Below are 25837 nucleotides of genomic sequence, written 5' to 3'. Positions count from 1 at the left end.
TACATTTTTTAAAATTTCAAATAAAGTGTAAAAAGCAGTTAAATATATTTTTAAAAGTTATCTTTCACTAAAGAGAACTTTGATCTTGTTTAAATCTGTTTGAAGTCAGTACTATATTTTATTACTAGCTGTTTCCTATAAAAGTTCTCAAAAAGGCGACCCCCCCCCCAAATAGATCTCTTTTCTTTTCAAATCGTTTCTCTACTGGGCATCTGTGGCAACTAGCATGGTGTGCCAGAGAGTTCATGTAGCACCAGGATTCTGCACTGATGAAGCACTTTACCAATGGTGCCTGCTATGAGTGAAATTAATTAGATCTGTGCTATCCTAGTCAATTTCCCTCTCAGCAGGCATTGTAGATAAAGCTCATCAATGTGGGAGGCAGAGTCTAGTTCAACCAGCTGCTGAATTGGACATGAAAAGAAAGAAAAGTGGAGTTATTAAAGGAGGACTGGGCAATAAGAATCTAAAAAGAATGGAAAAAATTCAAAGAAACATTCATGGCCACAGTAGGATTTCTTCCATCTTTATGAATGCACCTTAATTTTAATGCATTATTTAAGTTATCTAAATAGATGAGTTTGAGGAATTTGCCATTTCATTAGCTTCAAAAGTTATTTAGTTGTTAGATGAATTTGGTTTTTAACTTCCAAATAGCTTTGGACTAATGTAAAAAATCCTGGCCAATTAGATGGGCACAGTTTTAGTCTGGGCTGTTTTGTTAATCTAATACATAGACAAATTGACAGCAGTTCAGGCTACTACTTCTGTGTAGTTCTGTTTCAGGATTATACTTGCAAGTTCTTTTGTTTCAAGGATTAGGGAATATCCCTGAAGATAACTGGATAATTCTTGGAGTGCCTTTACTGAGTAGTTAAATGTATTTGTTCCTCTTTTAAATATTCATTTCTATATTAACTTTTTTGTGTAGACTTGAAACCACACTCTTGACTTAAATTACTGTCATATTGAGAACCAAATGGGTGATTCAAATACACAACTGAAACTGATATTGCCATATTTGGTAACCGTTCACAGGAAATTAGTTTTAAAATGTTAATTTTCCATGTCCAAGTAATTTCTGTTCATTTCTTTGTTTTGTTTTTTTTGGGGGGGGGAGTTGGAAGCAATAGGTGTGGGGGGGAAGGGGGATGACCTAGCTGTGGGTTACACAGCTAGGCTAGTAAGCGTCTGAAGCCAGATTTGAACTCTGGTCCTCCTGACTCTGGAGCTTGTACTCTATCCACTGTGCCATCTAGCTACCCTTTCCCCTCCATTCTTTTTTTTTTTTTTTTTTTTGCGGGGCAATGGGGTTAAGTGACTTGCCCAGGGTCACATAGTTGGTAAGTGTCAAGTAAGTGTCTGAGGCCAGATTTGAACTCAGGTACTCCTGAATCCAGGGCCGGTGCTTTATCCACTGTGCCACCTAGACGCCCCCATTCATTTCTTTTGGGGGGGGGGTGAGGCAATTGAGGTTAAGTGACTTGCCCAGGGTCACACTGCTAGTATGTGTTAAGTGTCTGAGGCTGGATTTGAACTCAGGTCCTCCTGACTCCAGGGCCAGTGCTCTATCCACTGTACCACCTAGTTGCGCGTGTCCCCCCGTCATTTCTAATGGATTTTTTTTTTGGGTCCAAATGAGTGCTATTTTAAAGTGGAATTAGGAAATTTCCTACTGACAGAGGTGACCCCTTCAAGTAAGATTAGCTTAGTTGTGAAACTGAAGGTTTTGTTATATGGAACAGCTGCCAAAATAATCTTCATGTATAAGTCTGACCTCGTCACTCACTTAAGAATCTTGTGTCTCCCTTTTGTCTCTAGGATAAAATCAAACTTCTCCGCTTGGCATTTAAAGCACTTCCCAGTCTGGTTCTAGCCTGCCTTTCAGACTTATTTCATATTACTCTCCTTCTGTGCACTCTCCTTTCCAGCAAGGCCTACTTGCTATTCCCTAAATTTGGAATTCTATCTTTTTGTCTCCATGCTTTTGCATAGGCTGATCCTCTTCATTACTAGAATGTTCTCCTTTCTCACCTTCAACTCTTAGAAACTTTAGAATAATGAACCTAGAGTTTGAAGGAACTTTTAGAAGCCATCCCTTCATTTTACAAATGCAGAAACTGAAGTCCAAAAAAGTTAGTTGACTTATCCAAGGTAATAGTTTGTATCAGAGGTGAAATTTGAACCCAAATCCTCTAACTTGCACCACTTCCCCATTCTCTGTATCTCCTCCTACCCCACCCCCTCCAGCATAGATCTCTTTTTACTATGCTGTTGCTGCTCTCATAATTTCTTTCACCATCTAAAGCAGATCTTTTCTGATTCCTTTAGTGGTTAGTGCCCTTTTTCTTCTCAAATAGTCATGTGTATATTTATCATTTCTACCCCCCCCCCAAAAAAAAAAACCAAAACAAAACTGGTCTTAGGACTTAGCACAGTGCCTGGCACATGGTAGGCAGCTGTTGAATTTAAATTGAATTAGCAGATATGGATGTGTGGTCTATAGAAAATGCAAATTGTCTTCCTCTTCTTGGTTATAAGATCATCAGATCAGAGAATTTAGAGTTGAAGGGAAGGTAAAGGTCATTTGTTCTATCACTTTCATTTTACAGATTAGGGAACTGAAGCCCAGAGAGGCTGTGACTTGCCCAAGGTCATACAACCAGTAATTATCATAGAGGGGATAGTGATTATAGAGGGGCATTTAATCTCTTTTCTTGATGATAATGTAGAGTTACAAATTATAGAAAGCAGAAAGGCCCCCAAATCACTATGTTGATTGAAGAAAACCAGCAGGGCAGCCTTTGGCTGGTATAATTGGGATAGATAGCTGTGTGTTACAATTATGTCACATTATTTCTTGGAATGTTCTATTTGTAAATGCTTGAGAAGGCAGAATCTTTGACTTCAGTTATGTTTTATACAGTAGTCAGCACCTTATAGGAACAACATTTAGTTTCATATATTAACGGTAATGTCATGCTTGGTGTACCTCTTGTTTTCTATGACCAAGTGAATGCTTTTCATTCATTCACTTATGAGAAGGGTCTTATCCTCATTGAAAGCAGTCTCAAAGGCCTGCTACAGCCAAAAAAAGTCTTGTCTCTGAGACCCATTCATTTCAGTGTGAAGTTAACCATCTCTATCCTTGTCCCAGTGATGAAGATAGGGACTGTTGTTTAAAGAGTAGCAGACAGTCAAGCCAAGCATTTTAACCCTTTCTCTGCAATTTTATTTCCAAGTTGACCTTCCTAACATTTGCCCATATTTCTTTTTAATTAATTAATTAATTTATTTATTTATTAATTTTTTTGGTGAGGCGATTGGGGTTAAGTGACTTGCCCAGGGTCACACAACTAGTCAGTGTTAAGTGTCTGAGGCCGAATTTGAACTCAGGTACTCCTGACTCCAGGGCTGGTGCTCTATCCACTGCGCCACCTAGCTGCCCCTGCCCATATTTCTTAATAGGAATAGTCTCTGATGAGGAGACCAGAGTTACCATTGAAAATATATTGAGATTTACCCCATTACCAACTACCAAGTTTTCTCTGGGCTTCCAGTATATCTAGAATCTTTGTGGTGAAGTGCAGACCCCTATAAGGTGCTTCCTAGACAGTGTAGGAGAAAAGAGATTCACAATATTGGGAGGTAGCAAGGTACTGGTTTCTTCATCTCTAAAAAGAGAATGCTGGATTCAGCGACATATGAGGTCCTTCCAGCCCTAAAGCTATAATCCTATGCAAAAGGGAATCTCAGCTAAGTACAGACTTCTTCATTGTTCTTTTTATTTGCCTTTCTTTGGCTTTTTTCTCTGCCACCAATCCCTACTCCTAGTAGTCCCCAAAAGTGCCCAAGCACATACTAGTAAACCTATCTTTTTACTTTAGTGGCATTTGACCAGCAAAACGACAACTTTTTTATTACAGTGCTCAGAAAAACTAAACCATTTGAATGGGAAAATGAAGCCCTGAGAAGTGATATTTAACTTCAGATGGAAGTGGTTATATGGTATCCATACATTCTACAGTGGTTAGCACTTTTTCTTTCAAGGCCATTAGGGTTAAGTGACTTGCCCAGGGTCACACAGCTAGTAAGTGTTAAGTGTCTGAGGTCGGATTTGAATTCAGGTCCTCCTGAATCCAGGACCGGTGCCTTATCTATTGCTCCACCTAGCCGCTCCATTAGCACTTTTCAGGATCAGTGTTTAGGGAGTATCTCATTAACTTCTTAGTGTGAAAAGGTTTGTTATCACCTCTTTAAAAGAAGCCTTTTTTATTGGTGTAAATTAATTAAACGGATGGGTAATGTTCTTTTTGTATCTCTAACGTATGTATGGTATTCAAATAAGGGTTAATGGGAGAAGATCTAAAGTTTAATTAAAAAATAATTTTCCTGCTCTAAAGCATATAAGATAGATGATAAGTAGTGTCCCTGGAGTTCTAACCAAAGTACTCTTGTTCCTTGGGATTGACAGGGTGAAGACTAAATAGAAAGGTGGTTTTTTTTCTTCTGAACTGGGAAATCGAGTTTAACCTTCAAACTGGCGATGTCAAGGGTGCCGAGTCCTCCTCCTCCGGCAGAAATGTCGAGTGGCCCTGTAGCTGAGAGCTGGTGCTACACACAGGTAAGTTGATTTTTAAAATTTGTTGTTCTTAGAGGATTTTTGGAAGTCAGAAATATGAAATTCTTTCCTTCCCTGAGGCTTAACTTTTAAGTCCTTAAAGGGACAGATCATGCCAGGATATGGCAGTCCAGAACAGGAAAATATGCCTGTAGCCATTGTCTTTTCAACCTTCCAGACCATTGTGTCACACAGCAGAATCTGCCTGAATGTTCAAAACTTGGTTCCAAAGTGACCAATAGCACAAACTGGAGAAAAGGCAAAAAGAGGTTAATGGATACTTCATTTACTTCATTCTTTTGCCTCAATGTTTTTCTCACTTTCAAACAAGTGTTTCAGGTATTCTTGAAAAAAGTTGTGAAAGTGATCATTAGATGTTCTCTGAATGTAGAGTCTGCCCTTGTCCCTGCTTACCTTCCCTAGTTCACCAAACCGTGCTACCTTGAAGTTGGCATTAAACACAGGGAAAAGAGGGAAGATCTGAACTTCTCCCTGCTTCTTGTGGTTGACTATTCTTCACTGAGTTGCTTTCTGACTTTCTGTCTATAGATCAAGGTAGTGAAATTCTCCTACATGTGGACCATCAATAACTTTAGCTTCTGTCGGGAAGAAATGGGTGAGGTCATTAAAAGTTCAACCTTTTCATCAGGAGCCAATGATAAACTAAAATGGTAAGGAACACATTCAGCATCATGAAACTTATAAGAAGTGTTTCCAGCTTGTCCAGAATTAGGGTTTATCCAACACAGATACAGGAGAATGCAATTTTTAAAAAGTCTTCACTGATTACCTGCTGTGTGCATAGGACTATATCAAGTGTTTAGAGAAATGTTTGGTCCTTGGCATTTTATTCAAATTCATGCTCTGGCAAAGTATGTGCTAGTGATTTGGGTAGCATATACTCTCTGTGAAGAGAGGCATAGGGTTAGGCTCCTGGCCAGGAGGAGGGGCCACAACTCTGGCATGGCCTAGAGGGTACATATGGCTTGTAGATTGAATGTGGCAGAAGCAGCATCTGAATCCACATGCTGTGGATTCAACTTGTGACATTTACACTTTAGATAGAGCCCCTTGAGTATATAACTCTCCATAGAATCTTTGTTTTAATTCATTTAAAGATTTGTATCACTGGTTGTCATCGTAAATCCAGTTAGAAACTATTTAAAATCATTTCCAGAGGAAATATAATAAATTTGCCCTTGATTTATCTTCCCCTCTCAAAAAACACTTTAAAAATACCAACCCTATGCTTAAGAAAACAAATTTTTCATGACCATATTTAGTAAATGTCTGTCAAACCATTATCCACTTGATAGATTTCTCTAAAAGTGGGATTTTTGCTATCCCTTGCCCAGACCTACTAAAAAACCCAACCCCAAAACATTATTAAGCCCTTGCTGTGTACAGAGCACCATGCCAGGCATTGGGACAGATGTTTAGATAAAACACAGGTCTTAAAAGTGAGGGGTTGGTGGGAGGGCTCAGGGCAGAGTAAGAAGCCAATAAACAAAAATAGCTGAAATACATGATATTACCTTAGCTATAAGATGAAGTGATCTAAAAATGAAATGATCACATATACTAACAAGAATCAAGGAAGACTTCTTAGAAGAGAACATATTAAAGATGGGCTTTAAATGTTGGTAATTCAGTGAGCAAAATTGGGAAGGGAGAGGATTCCAGCCACAAGGAACAGCCTAGCAAAAGCAGGAAAGCATAGTGAATATTCAGAGTGAAGAAGTTGTTCATTTTGGCTTGAGTATGTAGAAGACAGTTATGAGAAATAAGGCTGAAAAGGGAGTGTGGGACCAGGTTGTGGCCTTCAACCACAAAAGTCACTGAAGAGCTTTGAGGAGAAGATTGACATGGCCAGATCTCTGAATGTCAATATCATCCTGGCAGTGATACAAAAGATGAATTAGAGCTAATGAGGGTCTGTGCTGGGGTGCTGCTGTTGGGAGCAAAGAGGAAAGGACAGATATGAATATGTTGTAAAGAGGGGTAGAATGGCATCTCGTACCTAATTATGTCTGAGAAGTAAAGGGGTGAGGGAAGAATGTAATATAACCTCAAGGTTACAAGCACTAGAAAACAGGCACTACAACAGAAGGAAATTAAGTCAGGGGGACCAGAGTTCAAAGCAAGATGGAGCAGTTGGAGATGCAACAGATATTCTGTAGCTCAGAAAAGAAGTTTGGACTAGAGAGAGAGTTCAGAGTCATCTGTGTAGAGGTGATAGATAGTTAAGACCTGAGAAGTAACTAAGATTGATGTAGTAAGGGAGAGAAGCCCAAAGATAGAAAACCCCTTGGGAAACACGGTCTATATTAAGTGGTAATAAAAGGGAAGAGGAGAAATTAGGTAGGAGGAGAAGCAGGAGATAGCAGAAATGTTGATGGGGGTACAATTGGTTGTAAGAGAAGAGAGGAAAAGTTTGAAATACTCATTATGGGGAAAGAGTAATTCACAGACATAAAGTTCACAAAATAGAAGATTGGATGCTTCTCTGAAACTAGGAGAAGAAAGTATCTAGTAGAAGAGAGATGGTCTTTAGTGTTATAAGCTAAAGAAAGGGATAAGAATGACTGAAAAAAAGGCCATTGGATTTGGTGATTAGGTCATCATTGATGACCTTCTAGCAATTTTGTTATAATTGATGTGGTCAAAAACCTGATTACAGAAGATTGAGAAGAGTGAATAGGAAGAAAGTGGAAGGTATAGATAACTTTGGTTTTTTTTGTTTGTTTTGTTTTGTTTTGGTGAGGCAATTGGGGTTAGTAAGTGTCAATTGTCTGAGGCCGGATTTGAACTCAGGTCCTCCTGAATCCAGGGCTGGTGCTCTATCCACTTTGCCACCTAGCTGCCCTTGTAGATAACTTTGTAAAGAAGTTTAGCAGTGAAAGGGGATTAGAATGGTCATGGGGAAGGTGTTTTGTGTTGTTTTTAAAGTTAAAAGAGACCTGAAAATGTTTAGATAGATGAGAAGGACTACCTCTGGGAAAAATTGAAGACACAGGAAAGAGAAGTTGACTACAGGAACAAGGTGAAAAGGATTGGACTTGGGGCACAGGATTAGGCCTCCAATAGAGTTTAGGCAAGTTGAGAATTAAGGATATCTCATCTGTGGCCAGAGGGAAGGAAGAAATTAGAAGAGCTGGTGGTGATGCTTGACAGTGTTTGAGGAGTAGAAAAAGGGACCTGAGGGAGCCATCAGTCAGTTGGCTTCAGTTGACAGGCTGTCAGCTTCTAAGAATGTAGTGGTGCTGCTGCTACTGCTGGTGGAATGGAGGTACAATTGGTTGTAAGAGAAGAGAGGAAAAGGATGAAATAGTCATGGGGGAAGGGGGGGGAGGAACAGTTCACAGATATAGCTTGCAAAATAGAAGAATTGCTGATTTTGCATCAAGATCTCAACTAGGGGGTGCTTTTTGTTTTGTTAGTTTTTTGGGGGGTGTCTTATACTTATGATTTCACTGGTGTGGAAAACTCCCTCCACTGACCTTTTCTAACACTGAGAGGTTAAGCGCTTTGCTTCCATGGTCACATGGCTAGTAGATATTGTCAGAGACAGACAAGACCTGAATCTAGGTCTTCCTGGCTCTAAGGCCAACACTCTTTCCCCTAGCTGAGGTTATGTATCAGCAGTTAGCCAGTAGCCCTCCCAAGGATTGAGGACTTGGACAGAAAAAGGTTGACTGGTCTAAAAACAATTAGGATATTCAGTTGGAAAAAAGGAAAAGTGATTTGGAGGATTATGGGAAAAAGAAAAATTCAAATACTAAGTAAAAATTAGGTCAGTCTAAAATGCCCCCTTGTAGTTTATTAATAAATGAGTAGGTGAGCCATGGTCCTCAAGGGAATGTTCCACATTACTGCTTGAGACTAGAGCCATGAGAACACAGCCACTTTTAACTTCATTCCTATCTTGTCTGTTCTGGGCAGGTGTTTGCGGGTGAATCCAAAGGGGCTAGATGAAGAAAGCAAAGATTACTTGTCACTTTACCTGTTATTGGTCAGCTGTCCAAAGAGTGAAGTCAGGGCAAAGTTCAAATTCTCTATCCTGAATGCCAAGGGGGAAGAAACGAAGGCAATGGGTAAGTGTGCTCTTCTAGGGTTGTGCTTTGGCCTGTAGCACCTCCCTCTGTTGTCCAGTTATCACTTCAGATTATATTTTTGAATCACCTTATTGATGTCTTTTTATAGAGAGCCAGAGAGCATATCGGTTTGTACAAGGCAAGGACTGGGGATTCAAGAAGTTCATCCGTAGAGATTTTCTTTTGGATGAGGCCAATGGTCTCCTTCCTGATGATAAACTCACACTCTTTTGTGAGGTAAGTCCACTGATACTGCTGTGAGGTTGATCATTCCTAGAACTGGCTAGAATGCTAGTGAATCTACTTGTTATTGTACTGGGGACCAAAGAGAGGGATGGGGGTACCCTTAAAAGGCAATGCCATGCACAAGTTAGATTTGGAATGAGAGGACCTGGGTTCAAATTTTAGCTCTGCTAATTTACGATCTGCGTGACCTTGAGCAAGTCACTTCACCTCTCTAGACCTCAGTTTGCCCATCTATAAAATGAGGACATTGGATTAGATGATCTCTAAATTATATTCTAACTCTGTGATCTTATAAACCCTGGTTTATGGGATCAGCTGAAGGCTGCCTTTCATGATTTTCAAAGCTCCTGAACTGAAATGCCCTTTCTTATAAGATTTCAAAGCAGGGGCTTTCTTGACATTTGTAAGGACTGTATTTTTTTACCTTAGAATCCTTGGACTTTTCTATTGAAGGGCTTTTAAGGCATCCTTTTGAAGGGCTGTCACTGACAATAAGCACCTTCATTTGCTTCTGGAAACTTGAGGGCCTTATTTCAGGGATGTGTGTGCGTGCATGCATGTGTACGTGCATTGGATAAGTTGCTTACTCTCTTTTGGACCCCAGGACTTGTCAATGTCTGAGTAATTCCAGTCTATGCTGTTTAGGAACATCTGTAAGGTAGGAAGGTGAGAAACAGGACTGATAGAAGAGAAGAGATGCTCTAGGCCTCGGCTTAACCTGTGCTAAGAGATGCCAGCTGTCATCCACTAGGAGAGTATGTTAGAAAGGGAGGACTCCTTAGATTTCATTGTTTTGTCTTTCCCCCATTATGTGGTCTGAGAGCCACTTCTGAGCAGGGCCTGACTGCTCTGACACCTTGATGACAACAGCTTATGTGTAGACAGTTTCCCAACAACTCATGAGAACTATACAGTGGTAAGATCCCATCTTGAGTTTGAGGTAGCTGGTGCAGTGGATAGAGAGCTACCCCTGGAGTCAAGTCAAGAAGACCTAAGTTCAAATCCAGCCATAGGCACTTATTAGCTGTGTGACTCTGGGCAAATCACTTTTGCCTCTGTCTGCCTCAGTTTCCTCATCTGTAAAAATCTTGCAGGGTTGTTGTGAGGATCAAATGAGGTAAATAAAGTACTTAGCACAATACCTGGCATAGAGTAAGTATTGTATAAATGTTAGTTGTTATTATTATTTAATTAATGCTCCCATCTGATCAGCAGGGAAGGAATCCATGCCTATAGGGATGGCAGTACCTATTTTGTTTTCCATGTCACTGCTTTTCCTGTGCCTCTATGCAAAAGTTGATGTCCAGTATAAAACTTTTGAGAAAAAATGTTTTTGATACCATGCTGCTTATAGAAAACGTGGTTTTGTGTGATAGCTACTCTCACTTCCTTTTATTGCTGGGGCAAAGAGGAGACAGTTCAGTGAGAGGGAGTGGCTAACTGGAGAATGTGGAAATTGTTTGGTACCTGATGGTTTTTGAAATTTGAATTCCATGGAGGTCCAGCTGGTCACAGATCATACTCAGTCAGCCAGGAGGAGGAAGTGGGGAAACAGTTGGCTAGTTTAGAGTGAGGTTAGATGCTGTTTTGAAAAACAAAAACCACACTCAGGCTTTCAGTTTGTGTAGTTATGCAATCTAATCCACATTCTATAATAATTCTATGCTAAGAAAAGTCTTTACCTGTCTTGGAGGTTTTTATTTCAAAAGCATCTAAGAAAAATAGAAAAGCTTAATTCCTGTTAGAAATGTGAGCAAGCACTGACGCCTTTGTTTTCTGAAGGAAGAGAAACAGTCCTCTAAGTGTCAACTCCAATTTTTTTATTGGCATTTTTAGACAATGCCGCAGCCTTTATTGCAGCATCCCAGAATTTCACAGTAGAATAGCAACAGTGTCTCTCCCCATCCCCAGGTTCAGCCTCTTCCGATTTTTTTTCCCTAAACCCATTCCAGCTGCTTCATCTTGCCTTGTGTTGACAGTCTGGATTTGGAAGCCAGTTTGCCTGGGTCCTCACGTGGCCGCCTATTTTTCTGCTGTTGAGTCCATGGCTGTTCTCCAATCCTCTTTGCCCTCACTTTTCCATATGAGATTCCCTCAGGAGGAGAAGCCTTGTGGTTAAGTTTAGCTTTGCCTTGCTAACTTGGGAGGGAGGCGAGATTACACTTTGGGAGTTGGAAGATGTTGAGCTGGGAAGCGTCTGCTGGATTCTGCTGACGCCATCAGTTTCTTCCCATCAAACCAGGTGTGCCATATGTTCCTCTCACACTTCTTAGTTGGCCACAGGTGCAGTGCTCTGTTTCTTGGTTTTGGACTTGTGCCCAGTGAGACTTGTTTCCTGTTCCAATCTCTGTGGACTTTATAACATTCATCATTGCAAGATGTGTGTGTGTGTGTGTGTGTGTGTGTGTGTGTGTGTGTGTGTGTGTGTGTGTGTGTGTGTGTGTGTGTTTAAAAAAATTTGCAGCTCATCTCATCTGTGCAATGAGGAAATGTGGACTAAATGACCTTTAAGGTTCCTTCTAATTTTGAATCCTTTGATCCAAGTTTGTAATACTTTTTCATGGTGTCTTCATCCTTGGGTTTAAATTCCAACTCCCTGATCATTGCTGTTTCCTACCTTCCATGGAATTTTTATTTAGATACATAATGTTTATTCATATTCATATTTATATTTGGTGGTCCTTGATGGATATCATGCTCACACAAATTCATACTGAATACTTATGGTCCCACTGCCAGTTCCCTCCTTTATTCCTGTCTCTGGTTTATAGACTATTGGTTTATCATGCTATTAATACAGTTGTCTTCATGGTGACTTTGTCATATCTAGAATCAATCAGAGAAATCACAAGATGAAAGATTGAAAAAATTAATCACTTTTATTTATATATTTTGGGCTATTTATAGTGGTGTTACTTTAACAAAATGTTTAGATAAATCATAAAATTTTAAGGCATGGGAGTAGACTGTGTTGTCTTTGCATGTAAATGTATAGTACAGAATCCACTTTTGGTGATTAAATCATTCTTGTGAGGAAATGCAGTGAACCTGACTGGGGAGTATGCCTTGCCCTCATTTAACTTTTTCTAGTCCATTTAATTATTATAAGCATTCACATAGCATTCTTTTTTTTTTTTTTTTTGGTGAGGCAATTGGGGTTAAGTGACTTGCCCAGGGTCACACAGCTAGTCAGTGTCAATTATCTGAGGCGGGATTTGAACTCAGGTACTCCTGAATCTAGGGCCAGTGCTCTATCCACTGTGCTACCTAGCTGCCCCTCCACATAGCATTCTAAGAATCACTCTTTTTTTGGGGGGGGGGTGTGAGGCAATTGGGGTTAAGTGACTTGCCCAGGGTCAACACAGCTAGTAAGTGTCAAGTGTCCGAGGCCAGATTTGAACTCTGGTTCTCCTGACTCTGGGGCTGGTGCTCTATCCACTGCGTCACCTAGCTGCCCCTAAGAATCCCTCTTGCAAGAATCTTGAGAGTCCAGTTCCTCTTGTTTGGGTGAGAAAACTGGCGTCTGGAGAAGTCATTTTGCTTAATATCACACCAAAAATTAGTGTAGTGGAGCTGTGATTAGAACTCGTAGCCTCATGGTTTTTTCACTTGTTAGTCTGCTGAGTTCAATTAAAACAATAAAGTTTCATTCCGTGGAAGGGAATGGAGGTGGTATTGTGTTTGAGGAGAGAGACAAAGTTAATGATAATTGTTTGGGAGAATAAGGGAGGAAAATAAGGACATAAAATGTACTGATCTTTTTGTTTTGTTTGTTTTCATAACATCTACATTTCCCATAATGAAGGTTAAAAAAAAAAGAGGAAAAAGAAAAAAAACATTGAGCAAAATTAGTAAACATATAACCTTATTTATAATGTTTCAGACCCATAGTTCTGTCACTGCTTTGGAGAAGCCAGGGACAGTGCCCTCAGAGCTCTTGTCATTATAATTTCACAGTTTTCCATTGTTCTGTTGCCTGTTCTTTCCATTTCCATTGTTGTAGTCCTGAATATCGGCTTCTGAGCTCTACTTCATTTTTTGATCAGTTCTAGTAGGTCCCTCCCAAGCTTCTCTTTATTAATTTTATTCATTACTTACTTGACAGTGTTATTCCATTCCACTTATTGTATTCTCATAGCTATTCCCCAGTTTTCCTTCATTTTGAACCTTTGAAAAAACAAAGGTAAGAACATGCTTTGACTCCTGAATATTTTTGCTTGTGTAGACCAATGTGTCTCCTAACATGAGCTTAATGTTGAAAGCAAGCAACTACTAGCAAAGAAGATACATATTTTCCACCTGCTGGGTTTATGTCTTTGAAATAGTAGTATGTTTTAGTATCCACTTTGCAGTGTTGTAATTAAGGTTGAGATGACCATCAGTCTATTTTCAGGGACTTTTAAACTCTTTTAAAACATTCATTCTGACTTCAAACATAACAGATCCCTTCTTAGCCCAAGATTATTCTGGCCAAATTTGAAATAAGTGGGTTTGCTCTTTTTTGTTTCTCTAGATTGTATTTAAATACACAGATGTTAAACAAAATTTAACTTTGCTGTTTAAGTTCCTCTAACTCAAGAAAGAGTTTTCAATGTGGCAGACTCTATATGCTTTTTAATGAAAACTAATTTTGTTTAGAAAGAGGAATATATTTTTTAAAAGAAGCTCTTACAACTTTAAATTTAGGTTTACACTGCCTGAGTGAGATATTTTCATGGAGCCATTTATAAGAAAGAAGTGTCATATTTGTGTCAGGTTTACAGCTACAGTTCTGAATGAGTCTCTATAGTCGGTTTTATGGGCATTGGAAAAAATCTTTGCTTTACCCCCAAGTTGCCTCTTTTTTCAGTATCATTTGCAAAAGAAAAAATGCTTTTTAAAATTGAAAAGTTTGGACTCTGAAGACTCATTTGTCTTATGTGCCATTTAAAATTTATTTGTATTTAAAGGTACCAGATCTGAGAGCCCTGGTGGTTGTAGCCTTCTAAGTGTGTCTACAGAACAAATCCAGTCTAGGTGGCAAAACTACATAGGTCTTCATGCTATGTTCTTTATCTATGTCATGGAAGAAGGATTGCTTCAGTGAGGAGTCCTAGTTTGCAGAACTGTTCACTACCAAGCTCTTCTTTTATCAGTTTTGACTATGTCTGGTTGTGTGAAATTCAGTGATGACTTCCCCAATTCATTCCACCCAATCTATTTATTAAATGCTATCAATTGTTAATGACTGTAAGTTGTTGTCAATGTGCTTTAATTGAAGTTGATAATCCAATAGCAGAATGCCAGTCTCTTTGTCCTAAGTCCCGAAAGGACTCTACCTCTTTTTATGTGGAAGTTTGGTTTAATTGATCTTTTCAGTCTTTTCCTTGGTCATCAGTGTTTTGGTGCTATAACTGGAAACAAGACAACGTAAGTGTTTGGCATTTAATGTCAAAGGACAAGAACTGTTAACATGAAGAAGTAGATGAACCACATTAGTGTTTTTGCACAGGTCAAGAGGGAAGTCTCCATGGGGTGGATTTAACTATGCCCCTTGCTATCAAAATAATGCTGTAATCTTTTTTGATTAATGTGCTACTAAGCACATCTATAATTTATCAACTTGGCTGCCTCACTGCCCAAGACCATAATGGCTAGTTTAAAACAAATGAATAAATTTCCAGACATGACAGTAAATATCCCTCTCCTGCACAGAAGAGACCAAGGGTGAATTGGATGAAGCATTAATTTTGCCTCTGGGTTTACAGTAGCATTTAGTGGATGACTTAAATCTTGATTTTAAAAAGCAAGTTGGGTATTGGGGCGTCCCTGAGCTGTCTTTTCCATCCAGCTCTATCAAAAAGAAAAAAAAAGTTGGGAACCAGAAATTAGACCTCAAATTCTGTTTTTGCCTAAATTGGGATGACTTTTAGCAAGTGACTTCATCTTATAATGTCTAGTTTCTCATCTCTTTAAATGGTGATGATTGTACTTATTCCCTCATGGTATAGGAGGTAAAGTTGGAGGCTGGCTGTCAACAAAGAATATAACCACAAAGCCTTAGTGTCTATAGTCAGTCAGTCACTTAAATGGCATTAATTAAACACCTACTATGTACCAGACACTGGGCTAAGTGCTGGGGATACAAAGAAAGGCAAAAGATAATCCCTGCTCTCAAGGAGCTCTCAGTCTTTTGGGGGAGACAACATGCAGACCATTGTATACACATAAACAGTAGACAGGAGAAAGTGGGAATAATAAAAAAAACAAAGGCACTAGCATTAAGGGGGAGGGGAAGGCTTTTTGCAGATGATGGGACTATATAGTTGGACTAACTTGCATTTAAGCAAGCAGTGAGGTGGTTATATTTTACTGACCCACCTTGGAGAAAATACATTTGCCTTATTGTCTGTGTCCAGTTAGCTTAGTTGTTTAATGCATGCTGCTAATTGTAGAGGCCTTGGTCTTTCTCTTTATCTTATTATGAGCTAATTACTTTGATATTATTCCAGTCAGCCATCTTGCATGGGCACCCGTGGGGGGTACTAAGCAAGAGACTGATAATGCCTCAGCATAATACATTACCTTACCTTTAAAGGAAAAAACAGCTTCAAAACACTTGCCCTACAGATTATATGGAAAAGTGCACATTTCATTTTACTTTTTCTATAACCTAAATTAATAAATAGGATATGTTTGGGGCAGTGTGCCTTTAGGTTAAGAAATTAGGCTCAATTCTGTCAAGGTACCCAATTCAAGCAGTAGTCTTTTCAGGAGCTCTTGGTGCTTGGACCTTTTGCTCAAGGCAGAATAAGGTGGGTGCTATTTATTTTTTCTGTCATGTCTACCTTTTTTCCCCCTTGAGATTCTTTGTAGTATTTACAAAGCTAATGAGAGAAAGGGTCTTGGCTGAAATTAAGTTTCTGGGCAGTATGAACAATTCAGGTTAGGAAACAGGGAAAAGGCATTGTCCCAATAGAGGAAAAAGAAGAGTTAAATTTGTTTTTGAAATTATTTGATTTAAACAAGGAGGGGTGGTTGGGCTGATTTCAGAAGAATACAGCTAGTCCATATTATCATCTAATTGTAGTACACACACTTAGGGGAAGTAATTGGCAAGACCATTATATCTCCCCTTTCTTTAAAAAGAAAACTGTCTGATAGAAAAAGCTTTGATGCACATTTCCTGCCTTTCACAGGTGAGTGTGGTGCAGGATTCAGTCAACATTTCTGGCCAGAATACCATGAATATGGTGAAAGTCCCTGAATGCCGGTTGGCAGATGAGTTGGGAGGACTCTGGGAAAATTCCCGCTTCACAGATTGCTGCTTGTGTGTTGCTGGCCAAGAGTTTCAAGCTCACAAAGCTATCTTAGCAGGTTGGTATTGATTCCAGGGGCGAGTTTTAGTTACAAGGTAAGATTTTGAGAGTGACCAGGTAATTTTCCAACTTTTGGAATTCATTTCAAGAAGCATTTATTGAATGTCTGCTGTGTACATGGAACTGTGCTAAACACTGAGGGTAATATAGAGATGAATAAGTTCTAGGCCCTTTCTTCAAGGACCTCAGTGCTGATAAGGGAGAGGAGGGGATGAGGAAGAAAACAAGACATAGACAAACACAGCAGAGTGGGAAAATGGAGGACATTCTTCAAGAATTCACAGGAGAAGAGGTCCTGTTTCTGCTGATTGAAAGCAAAGCAGGGTGATCAGAAAAGCCTTGACATGTGAGCTGATCCTTGGAAGGGCAAGTAGATGGCACTACAGTATGCCAGGCAAAGGAGGGCGGTAAACAGCATGAGGAGAGTCCCCAGAGTTGGGAAAGCTTACACCTCCTTGGAAGAGAACAAGTAGATGAATTTGTACCATTTACTTTACAACCTTATGCAGGTCCCTGAATTTCTGTGCAGGTTCCATTTTTCTCATCTTAACAGAAAACGGTTGAACTGGATAGTCCTTAAGGTTTATTCCAACTCTGATAAGCTGAGTTTCTGATCTTTTTTTTTTTTTAAGTACTGTATTCATTTGTGTATTTGTTTTTAGAACATCATCTCTCCCACCCTTCACCATATTGAACAAATTAAAAATGAAACAAAGCAAACCCACATAGTCCAGCAAAACAAATTCCCACATTGCCCATGTCTAAAATTATGGGTCTCATTCTGGATTTTAAGTCCATCACCTCTATGGCAAGAAGGTGGGCAGCTTGATTTATTTTTAGTCCTCTGGACTTGTTTATGATTATATTAATCAGAGTTATGAAGTCTTTTAAAGTTTTTCTCTGTAATGTTATTGGCATCGTGTGAATTGTTTTCCTAGTTCTGCATACTTCACTCTGTATCAGATTAAAGAGGTCTTTCCAGTTTCCTTTAAAACTGTCTATTTCATCATTTCTTATGGCACCATAATATTTCCTTACTTTCATATACTACAGATTGTTTAGTCATTCTTCAATATATGGTTACACCCCCTTCCCCCGCCCCCCTCCACACACTTAGTTTCAATTTTTGGCTACTACAAAGATAGTTGCTCTAAATATTTTTGAGCCTAGTTTCAATTTGCTTTCCAGAATGGCTGGGCTCATTTGTTAGTCTAGGATTCCCCTTTTTAAGGCAGGCTGAAAGTTTTTGAGCAAGGCTATGACCTCATCAAACTTGTGAATTGCAAAAATTAATTATGGCCAATGTTTGCCAGATGGATTAGAGCAGAGACAGAATTGAGTCATTCCTTTTAGGAGTCTATTGCAGTGATCGAGGCAAGAGGTAATAAAAATCTCCTTGAGGAGGTTACAGTGGGATCCAGGAGAAAGGGGATAATTGGGGTGAGATTGAAGGGGTAGACTAGACTAGGACTTGATAGGATATGAGAGAGAAGGAGGAATCAAAGATGACTTTAGTTTGAGGAATCTGTGACCAAATATATTTTTACATCATGGGTCATCCTCTGCCTCTTAGATTCCTTAACTTCCTTTGGAGATCAACTCAGGTACCACTAGGAGAGTAAGCCTTTCCTGATTCCTCTTATTTTTAGTGTCTCTTCCTTCTTAAAATATCTTAAATTTATTTATCTGTGTAATTGTACTTTTTTCTTCCCCAGAATGGAAGTTTTTTGATGGCAGAGACTGTCTTTTATTTTGTTCTTTGTATCCTTAGCACTTAGTCCATTCCAGTGCCCCATACACTTAATGAATGCTTGTCAAATTGAATAAAATTGTTCCCATGGCTAAGTAGCTTGCTCAATCTAAAGATGACCCATAGTTTCTTCTGTAGTGCTGACAGTACCTGAAATACTTCTGCTGGGAACCAGACTCCCACTTTCTGGACTGCAGATGAAGAAAATGGTTTTAGGCCTTTGAAAGATTCCAGAAGTACTTGCAGTAGGAGCAGATTTAATATCAAAACTTCTAAAAGTTTTTCAGAATTGTAGTGTTTTGCACACAGTAGTAGTTTAATAAATGTTTTGCTCTTGAATTTTTTTTTAAACATAAAGCAGCATATTACTAGATTCATTAGTTATTTCTTTTTTTTTTTTTTGGTGAGGCAATTGGGGTTAAGTGACTTTCCCAGGGTCACACAGCTAGTAAGTGTTAAGTGTCTGAGGCCGGATTTGAACTCAGGTACTCCTGACTCCAAGGCCGGTGATCTATCCACTGCGCCACCTAGCTGCCCCCATTAGTTATTTCAGTCTACCATAATGGGTTATTAACCTAGTGTCCATGAACTTTTAAAAAATATGTTCTGATAACTACATTTCAATATAATTGGTTTCCTTTGTAATCTTATGTATTTTACACACTTAACATTATTCTGAGAAGGCATCCATAGCCTGCCAAAGGGGTCCTGGACACACAAAAAAGTTAATACTTTTTGTACTATAAGAGTGCTTGCATATGTAAGCTTTATATCCTCCTGGTACCTAGCACTATTTCCTGTACATAATAGGAACTTTATAAATTTTTTTTTATTAAACTTTTATTTTTGAAGTTACAGTGAGAGATTGTTTACAGGATCATGATAACATTATAGGAGATCATCTACTCCATTCCCATCATTTTATGGCAGAAACAGGTTCAGAAAGATCAAATGGGTTGCCCCAAATCACAAGCTTATTGGAACCTAGGTCTTTTGCACTATACTGTACCCACAAGACAGCTTTGGGGTCATGTTTGGGACGGAGAATGGTGGTAACTGAGTCCCTTTTTTTGGCAATAACACAGGGAGCATATTACATGTTTTGTCATCACTGGGTAGGACAGCATCTCTGGTTATAACTCTGTGTTTCTATTCTATTTCACCATAGCCCGTTCTCCTGTGTTCAGCGCCATGTTTGAGCACGAGATGGAAGAGAGCAAAAAGGTATGTGTCTGATGAGATGTGGAAGCATCTTTTTAGGCAGGTTACTAAATCTCAGGTCATCAGCTATCAGCTTTCAATTATCCTTGTCAATAGAGAAGAACTGTTGTATGGATGATATATAAAATGATAGATAATCCAGGGTCTATTAATATTTGATTTGGAAATGTAAGAGATTTGCCTTTCTAATTCTATTTAAGTTAGCTTAAGATGAAAATTGCCCCATCAGAGTTCACCTTGCATGTGTCATTAAGTTGTGAGGTGACCCAGTGTTTTCCATGACTACGCCACTGTAGCACAACATCCTGTGAAACTGGGAAGGCTTAGAATATGTATCCAGGGATAGACACTGTGCCTGTCTTCTAAGCATCAGCCAAGCTAACGTCAGAGAGGCTCTTCTGGGAAGTTGGACAGAGCCAAGTTCTTTTTGGCCATAGCTCCTCAGGAAATTGTGATCTGCCTTGTGGAGGAAAGAAATTAAATCATAGATTATTAAAGCATTGAAATATATTAAAATATGTTTAAAAAGCCATACCTAGTAATTGAGATCTGGTCCTTGTCAGAGGTTTTCTGGGAACCACTTTACAAATTGTTTTGCTATTTATTATGTTTCAGAGAGTACTAAGGGATGCATATCTGGAAAAAGGGGCTAGATTCAAATAGGACACAACACATTTTTTCTAACCCATTATAATCCTTCTAGTTCTCCCTTGGAACTTAAAATTAATAATGAAAGTATCTGATGAATTGTTCTGTTGAAATCTTTCTCTGTTTGGGATATAGAACCGAGTGGAAATCAATGATGTGGAGCCAGAAGTTTTTAAGGAAATGATGTGCTTCATTTACACTGGCAAGGCCCCCAACCTAGACAAAATGGCTGATGATCTTCTGGCAGCTGCAGACAAGGTGAGGCCGACATCTTAGAGGCTCACGGTGTACTCCGATTTCTATGGCAGGCCTCTGTTTTGTACTGTCAGGAGAGAAGCATGAGTTTGATGACCCATACCTTTCCTACTCTCCCTCCATTTCCATCTTAATGTAATGTCATCTTTTTTTTTTTTAGTCTTTTTTTTTTTTTTAAGTGAGGCAGTTGGGGTTAAGTGACTTGCCCAGGGTCACACAGCTAGTAAGTGTTAAGTGTCTGAGGTCACATTTGAACTCAGGTACTCCTGACTCTAGGGCTCTATCCACTGCGCCATCTAGCTGCCCCATAATGTCATCTTAATGTAATGAACCAATTGCCTACTGTGAAATTAACTATATGGGAAAAACCTCAAAAGTGGGGAGGGAGAGATGGAGATTGATCCTTTTTCAGTTTGTTTCTTAGTTAGCATTTCAGGATTTTCTTAAATGGTCAGTTGAAATATTTGCCAAATAATGCAGGCTATCTGAACACACCAAGGCATGTTCCTTTAACCCCTCCCACAAAACCACCTAGTAGTTAGTGAAAGCAGGACTCCAGGAGGAATGGTTGGTGAGGAAACAAAGATTGGCTCTTTGCTTGTTGTTTGTTGTTTGCCATCCTGAAAATAATTCTGTTTGTAGAGGAATTAAGGGAAGTGTGCTGGGAGGATTTATGTAACTGCAGTATTAGACCTTGTTGGTGGGGAAAGGCGATTTTCTGTTGAAAGCATCTTCTCTTCCTGCTCTGATGCTGCAGAACTCATCAGAGGGAAAAGATGGCTCCAGCCTAAGGGCTCAGAGCCTTCCTAGGATCTGCTCATCGGCATGGTCTCCCTCCACCTCCTTTTGCACCTCCTGAGGATGGAGGAGAGCACTCAGTGGCTTCTGTTTACAGGTGGAGATTTTATATTTCTCAATCAGATGTTTTTGTTAACTTTGTTTAATTGAATTGGGGTCCTTCTTATGGGGTGGGAACATTATTTATAAAAGGTAATTGAATGCTGCTGTCAGAGTTGGTTTGACAAGACTGAAGATATTTTCCTCTATTAAAGTCTTTTAGAAATATGCAAGTTATACATAATAGAGATTTGTGGCTTCGTGTACAATCCCTTTTCTGTTTTTCCTGTGTATCTGAAAATGTTTGATGTTTGTCAGGTACAAAGCAAAAGAAAAATTTTAATTAAAAAAAATCTTTTGAAGGGAATAAGGCTATGTGGGTTCCTTAAATTATTCTACCTGCCTGAGGATGGATACCTGCTTTCCAAAGAATCATAGAATCATAAAGTGTTAGAGCTGGAAGGGACTTCCCAAGCCATCTAGCACACCTCCTTCATTTTACAGATAAAGAAAGAAACTAAGAGCTCTGAATGTGATTAACCCAAGGTTATATACTGACCTTTGCAGAGCTAAGACAATTCAAAACTCTTGATTCCCAATTCATTATTTTTTCTACTCTGCCAAGAGACAGTGATGATTGGTAATCAGTAACTATTAGGCATTTATTGGTTTGAAAGTACTGAAGATATAGAATAGGGATAGATACAAAAGTAAAAGACACACTGTGCTTAAAATGTCTTTGACCTTTTCATTTTTTTCTGCTGGGATTTTTCTATAGTTGGTCACTTGTGTCCGTTTTCATGTAATAGATATTTGTCCATTAGAAACTAAGATTATCCTTTCGCACCTGGGTGCTTGGTAGTCATTGGATAACATTCCCCCAAATTACAATGAGACAAGTTAATACTAATCCCGGTTTACAGACAGAAATACTGAATTGCAAGATACTTAACTCACTTATCCAGTATTGTGCAACATACCACTGGTAGAGCCAAGATTAGAACTCTGTGCCCCTGGGTTTTTCTTTGGTTACTTAGCCAGGGAACCATGTTGCCTTTGACCCATTGAAACTCCATAGGGGAACAGCTTCTGCAACTATTCCCCAGGCAGGATATTGTCAGCACAACATGTTCACTGGTACTAAAAAAATCAGTTAAATCCATTGATTCCCAGCATTCCCTTCCATTTGTGAAAGAGAAACTGACAAAGGATAAAATTGTCAGGTTTTCCTCAGAATGTCCCAACTTTTTGGGTCTTGCCCCAACATGTTACTTTTAAATTTCCTTGTGAACTTAAGGAAAACAGAAAAAGAAATCATTCATGGAAGGACCTAAACCATCTAGTTTTTGCCCAAGAGTCTAAAGCAGCTTCTTCAGAGCTTTTCCAGTCCCCTGAGAACATGTGTAATTAGACCAAAAACAAAGCATATCACGTCTGCCAGGCCCAGGAGACACAATTTCAATCTCTTGGGTAAGTACCGCTATTAGGCAGGTTTTTCAGAATCGTAATTAAGAAAAAAAAAGTAGTCCCCCCCCGGGACCAAAATGGCTACTTTTGTCTAATTATGCAGTTGGGATCAGAGCTATTCGTAGTACAGGTCCTTATAATACATGTATGGATGAAGAATGGGAAGAAGACTCTCCCAGTAGCTGTAGAGAGCCAATCCCCAGTCCCAACCCCCAAGCCATCCCAGCTGTGGAATGCGGAAATCTCATCCCATCTTCTTATCTGGTGTCAGTCTTCTTTTACTAAAACTGTTTTCCCAGTTGCACAAATACAGAGACCAAGGGAGCACCAAAACCAATAACCCTCTCTCTCTCTTTTTGCTCCTGGAGATTAGAGTGCCCAGCAGATTTGCCCTCCTCATCCAGAATTCATAAAAATACAGTTGGCCTCATTTTTATCGCTTGAAGGGACATTGCCCCATAGAATTCTGAAGTTCTAAAGACAGGTCCTGTTAAGGAACCTCTTCATTCCCTCCTGGCACCACAGCCCACCAGGGAATCCTGTTGAATTACATTTATATTGTGCTGGCTTTTCTTCCTCACAGAGTACCAAAGTCAAGTCATAGTCTCCCATTAGGAACTAACCAATACTGTTGCATCGAAGCCATCCAGATGGATTGTGTGTTTTGTGCCCAGCCACAACCCAGCTTCCCACAGCTAGGGACATTTAGAACTTTTACTTAGACAATAGGGAGTTTAGAAACCAGGTTTTGGACAGGGGGATATCAATTCTGCTTTGTCCATGTACCCACCTAAGCTTTACCTTAACCTCAACAGAATAAGACTCATTTAACTTTTTCTAATCAAAAGAAGGCCTTGAATGAGATCATTAATAGCAGAGGTTCTGATAAAAAGCCACCATGGGGTTCTTTTGTCCCCATTTGGAATAACAAGTTGGACTAGTGACAATACTCAGGCAAGAAAGAGATGAAATAAAACCATATTTCACCTCACTCTGGTTCTAAAACAGTATGTAGCAGAAGTTTTAAAGTGAAAGTTGCTTCTGAACTGTGTAAACAGTAGCAGTACGATATACACATATGGGGGTAGATGAGACTAGACATTTTGGGGATAGAGACTTCTATAATAATTGTCATTTTGCTACAGGTAGACTTTAGAATTTCCAAATAAGAATCTTAGCATGCCCAAAGTCTTCTTGGATGTCCTCATTTTAAAACTTAAATAGTTGACCCTCAAAGTAAGCCAATCTGGTGTGAGTAAACGAACCAGTATTTTTTGTAGTCTGTCAATGTGTGCAACTCTTTCCCTGTGTCTAATGTAGTCCTGAGGTCTGTCTGGAGGAGGGTGTTCTGCCAAGGGGAGCCACTTAAGGATCATTCTGCCCATCAGTGATTACTGCCCTAACCATGGTGGTGTTTGTGTCTCACAGTATGCCCTGGAGCGTTTAAAGGTCATGTGTGAAGACGCACTCTGCAGTAGCCTGTCTGTGGAGAACGCAGCAGAGATTCTTATCCTGGCTGACCTGCACAGCGCAGATCAGCTGAAAACGCAGGCAGTGGATTTCATCAACTAGTGAGTTGGCATCTTTAAGGTCTTTTTCTGGAAAGGGGGAGGGGGATTGATGAGAGAAAACTTGCAGTGCTGGTGACTTCATTAACCCTTCAGGTAAGCAGGTAGGGATTTGTTTATTTTAGGCATTTTTTCACCTAGCAATCTGGAAAATAGTTTTGTCTTTGTAGATCTTACTGGTAAGTGAGTTTGATTAACTTTAAAAGGAAACCATATTAATTTAGTTGTCATATACTGACTTGAAAGAACATTATATCTTTAGAAAGTTGTTCTTTTACTTCCTACTTCAGTATTGGGATCCGGTTCAGTCAAAGTAAATTGTGAAGATCTTCTGAAAACAGAAATGTGTATTATGAGTTAATGAGATTTATCTACCAGCATGTTTTGAAATGGGGAAAAAGAAGGTTGGGCTAATCAGGAAATTTGGCTCTTCACAGTAGAAACAGTCAATTCCCTCAGATCTGTTCTTTCATCCTAAGTGAAAAAATTTTCTGACCATGAAATAATCTCAGCTAGCAGTGGCCATCAAGTACATGAATGTGCCAGGAGAATGGCAGTTTTCTTGGAGCAGAAGTATCTCTTTTTGCTCTCAGATGGGTATATCTCAGGAACAAACTCTGGAGATGATTCATCCCAGAAATGAACAGAGACAAGAAGCAGAAGATGTAGAGCTTCAGACCAGGGATCTGGAGGATGGCAGATCACACATTGCCACAGGAACCAGCAAAGTCAGAGCATTTCATGGTCAGGTCACTGGTGGTTTTTTCCCCCACTTAGGATAAAAGAATAAATGGATTAGACCTTTTCTTTTTTTTGAGAGGCAATTAGGGGTTAAGTGACTTGCCCAGGGTCACACAGCCAGTAAGTGTTAAGTGTCTGAGACTGGCTTTGAACTCGGGTCCTCCTGAATCCAGGGACAGTGCTTTATCCACTGCGCCACCTAGCTGCCCCTAGACTTTTTCTTTAATAGTATTTCATATTCTAACAAAAGTTACTGAGCTACATTGGCAGATAAATTTCATTAACTGGTAAAATACATTTCTGGTCTTGATCTTAGCAGTTAGCCTTTTCTGGACCAAATACGATTTTAGTGGGTTTTTTTGGTTTGTTTTTATTTTTCATAAAGTAAACTTCTTGATCGGTCTGCTAGAGACGTAGGTGATCGGCATCTATTATTGGAAATCTTTGAAGACAGATAAATGTATTTCTCTGATTATCCATGAGATTATTTTCAGAGTCACTTGGCAGGAGTGGAGGAGGGTTGGGATTTTGACTGTATAAGAGTATTGTAAAGTGTGTCAACCAGTGAACATTTATTAAGTGCCAGTCATGTGGGGAGGGGGCAGAACGGGACAAAAAGACACAAATGAAACAATTACTGCCCATCAAGGAGCTTAACATCTTTTTTGTTGTTGTTGTTTTTAGTGAGGCGATTGGGGTTAAGTGACTTGCCCAGGGTCACACAGCTAGTAAGTGTTAAATGTCTGAGGCCGGATTTGAACTCAGGTCCTCCTGACTTCAGGGCCGGTGCTCTATCCACTGCGCCACCTAGCTGCCCCTTAGCATCTTTTAAAATGCATGTACATAAAGAAGTATGTACAAAATAAGTAAATACAACATAAATTCTAGGTAATGGGTGTGGTGAGAAGGGGCAGTAGGAACTGAGAGGAGTCAGTCAAAGCCTCTGGCAGAAGGTGGTTTTGAGCTGAATATATAAGGAAACAAGTGATTGTAAAAGGAAGAAGTGAGAAGAAACTGAATTCTAGGCACTG

At 39.4% G+C, this 25837-nt stretch overlaps 1 protein-coding gene across 7 annotated transcripts in view; it reads left to right on the top strand.

The window, feature by feature from the left end:
* LOC122755424 (speckle type BTB/POZ protein) overlaps nucleotides 1-25837 on the top strand; it is a 79545-nt gene that overhangs the window by 51068 nt on the left and 2640 nt on the right. For 6 of the 7 annotated variants that reach the window (XM_044003860.1, XM_044003855.1, XM_044003856.1 and 3 more), the window contains 8 exons: nucleotides 4475-4624; nucleotides 5171-5292; nucleotides 8564-8715; nucleotides 8825-8952; nucleotides 16140-16317; nucleotides 19238-19293; nucleotides 20074-20196; nucleotides 23926-24068. In XM_044003860.1, coding sequence (XP_043859795.1) covers nucleotides 4547-4624; nucleotides 5171-5292; nucleotides 8564-8715; nucleotides 8825-8952; nucleotides 16140-16317; nucleotides 19238-19293; nucleotides 20074-20196; nucleotides 23926-24068 — 980 coding nt within the window. In that variant the 5' untranslated portion in view covers nucleotides 4475-4546. Of the gene's footprint in view, nucleotides 1-4474; nucleotides 4625-5170; nucleotides 5293-8563; nucleotides 8716-8824; nucleotides 8953-16139; nucleotides 16318-19237; nucleotides 19294-20073; nucleotides 20197-20950; nucleotides 21089-23925; nucleotides 24069-25837 lie in introns of those variants that run through there. The other variant, XM_044003861.1, reaches the window with a different exon arrangement.

The sequence above is a fragment of the Dromiciops gliroides genome, chromosome 4 (genome assembly GCF_019393635.1).
Source record: "Dromiciops gliroides isolate mDroGli1 chromosome 4, mDroGli1.pri, whole genome shotgun sequence".
Taxonomy (NCBI): Eukaryota; Metazoa; Chordata; class Mammalia; order Microbiotheria; family Microbiotheriidae; genus Dromiciops; species Dromiciops gliroides.
Note: the sequence above shows the minus strand (reverse complement) of the source record. Positions and strands in the feature narration are given on the sequence as shown.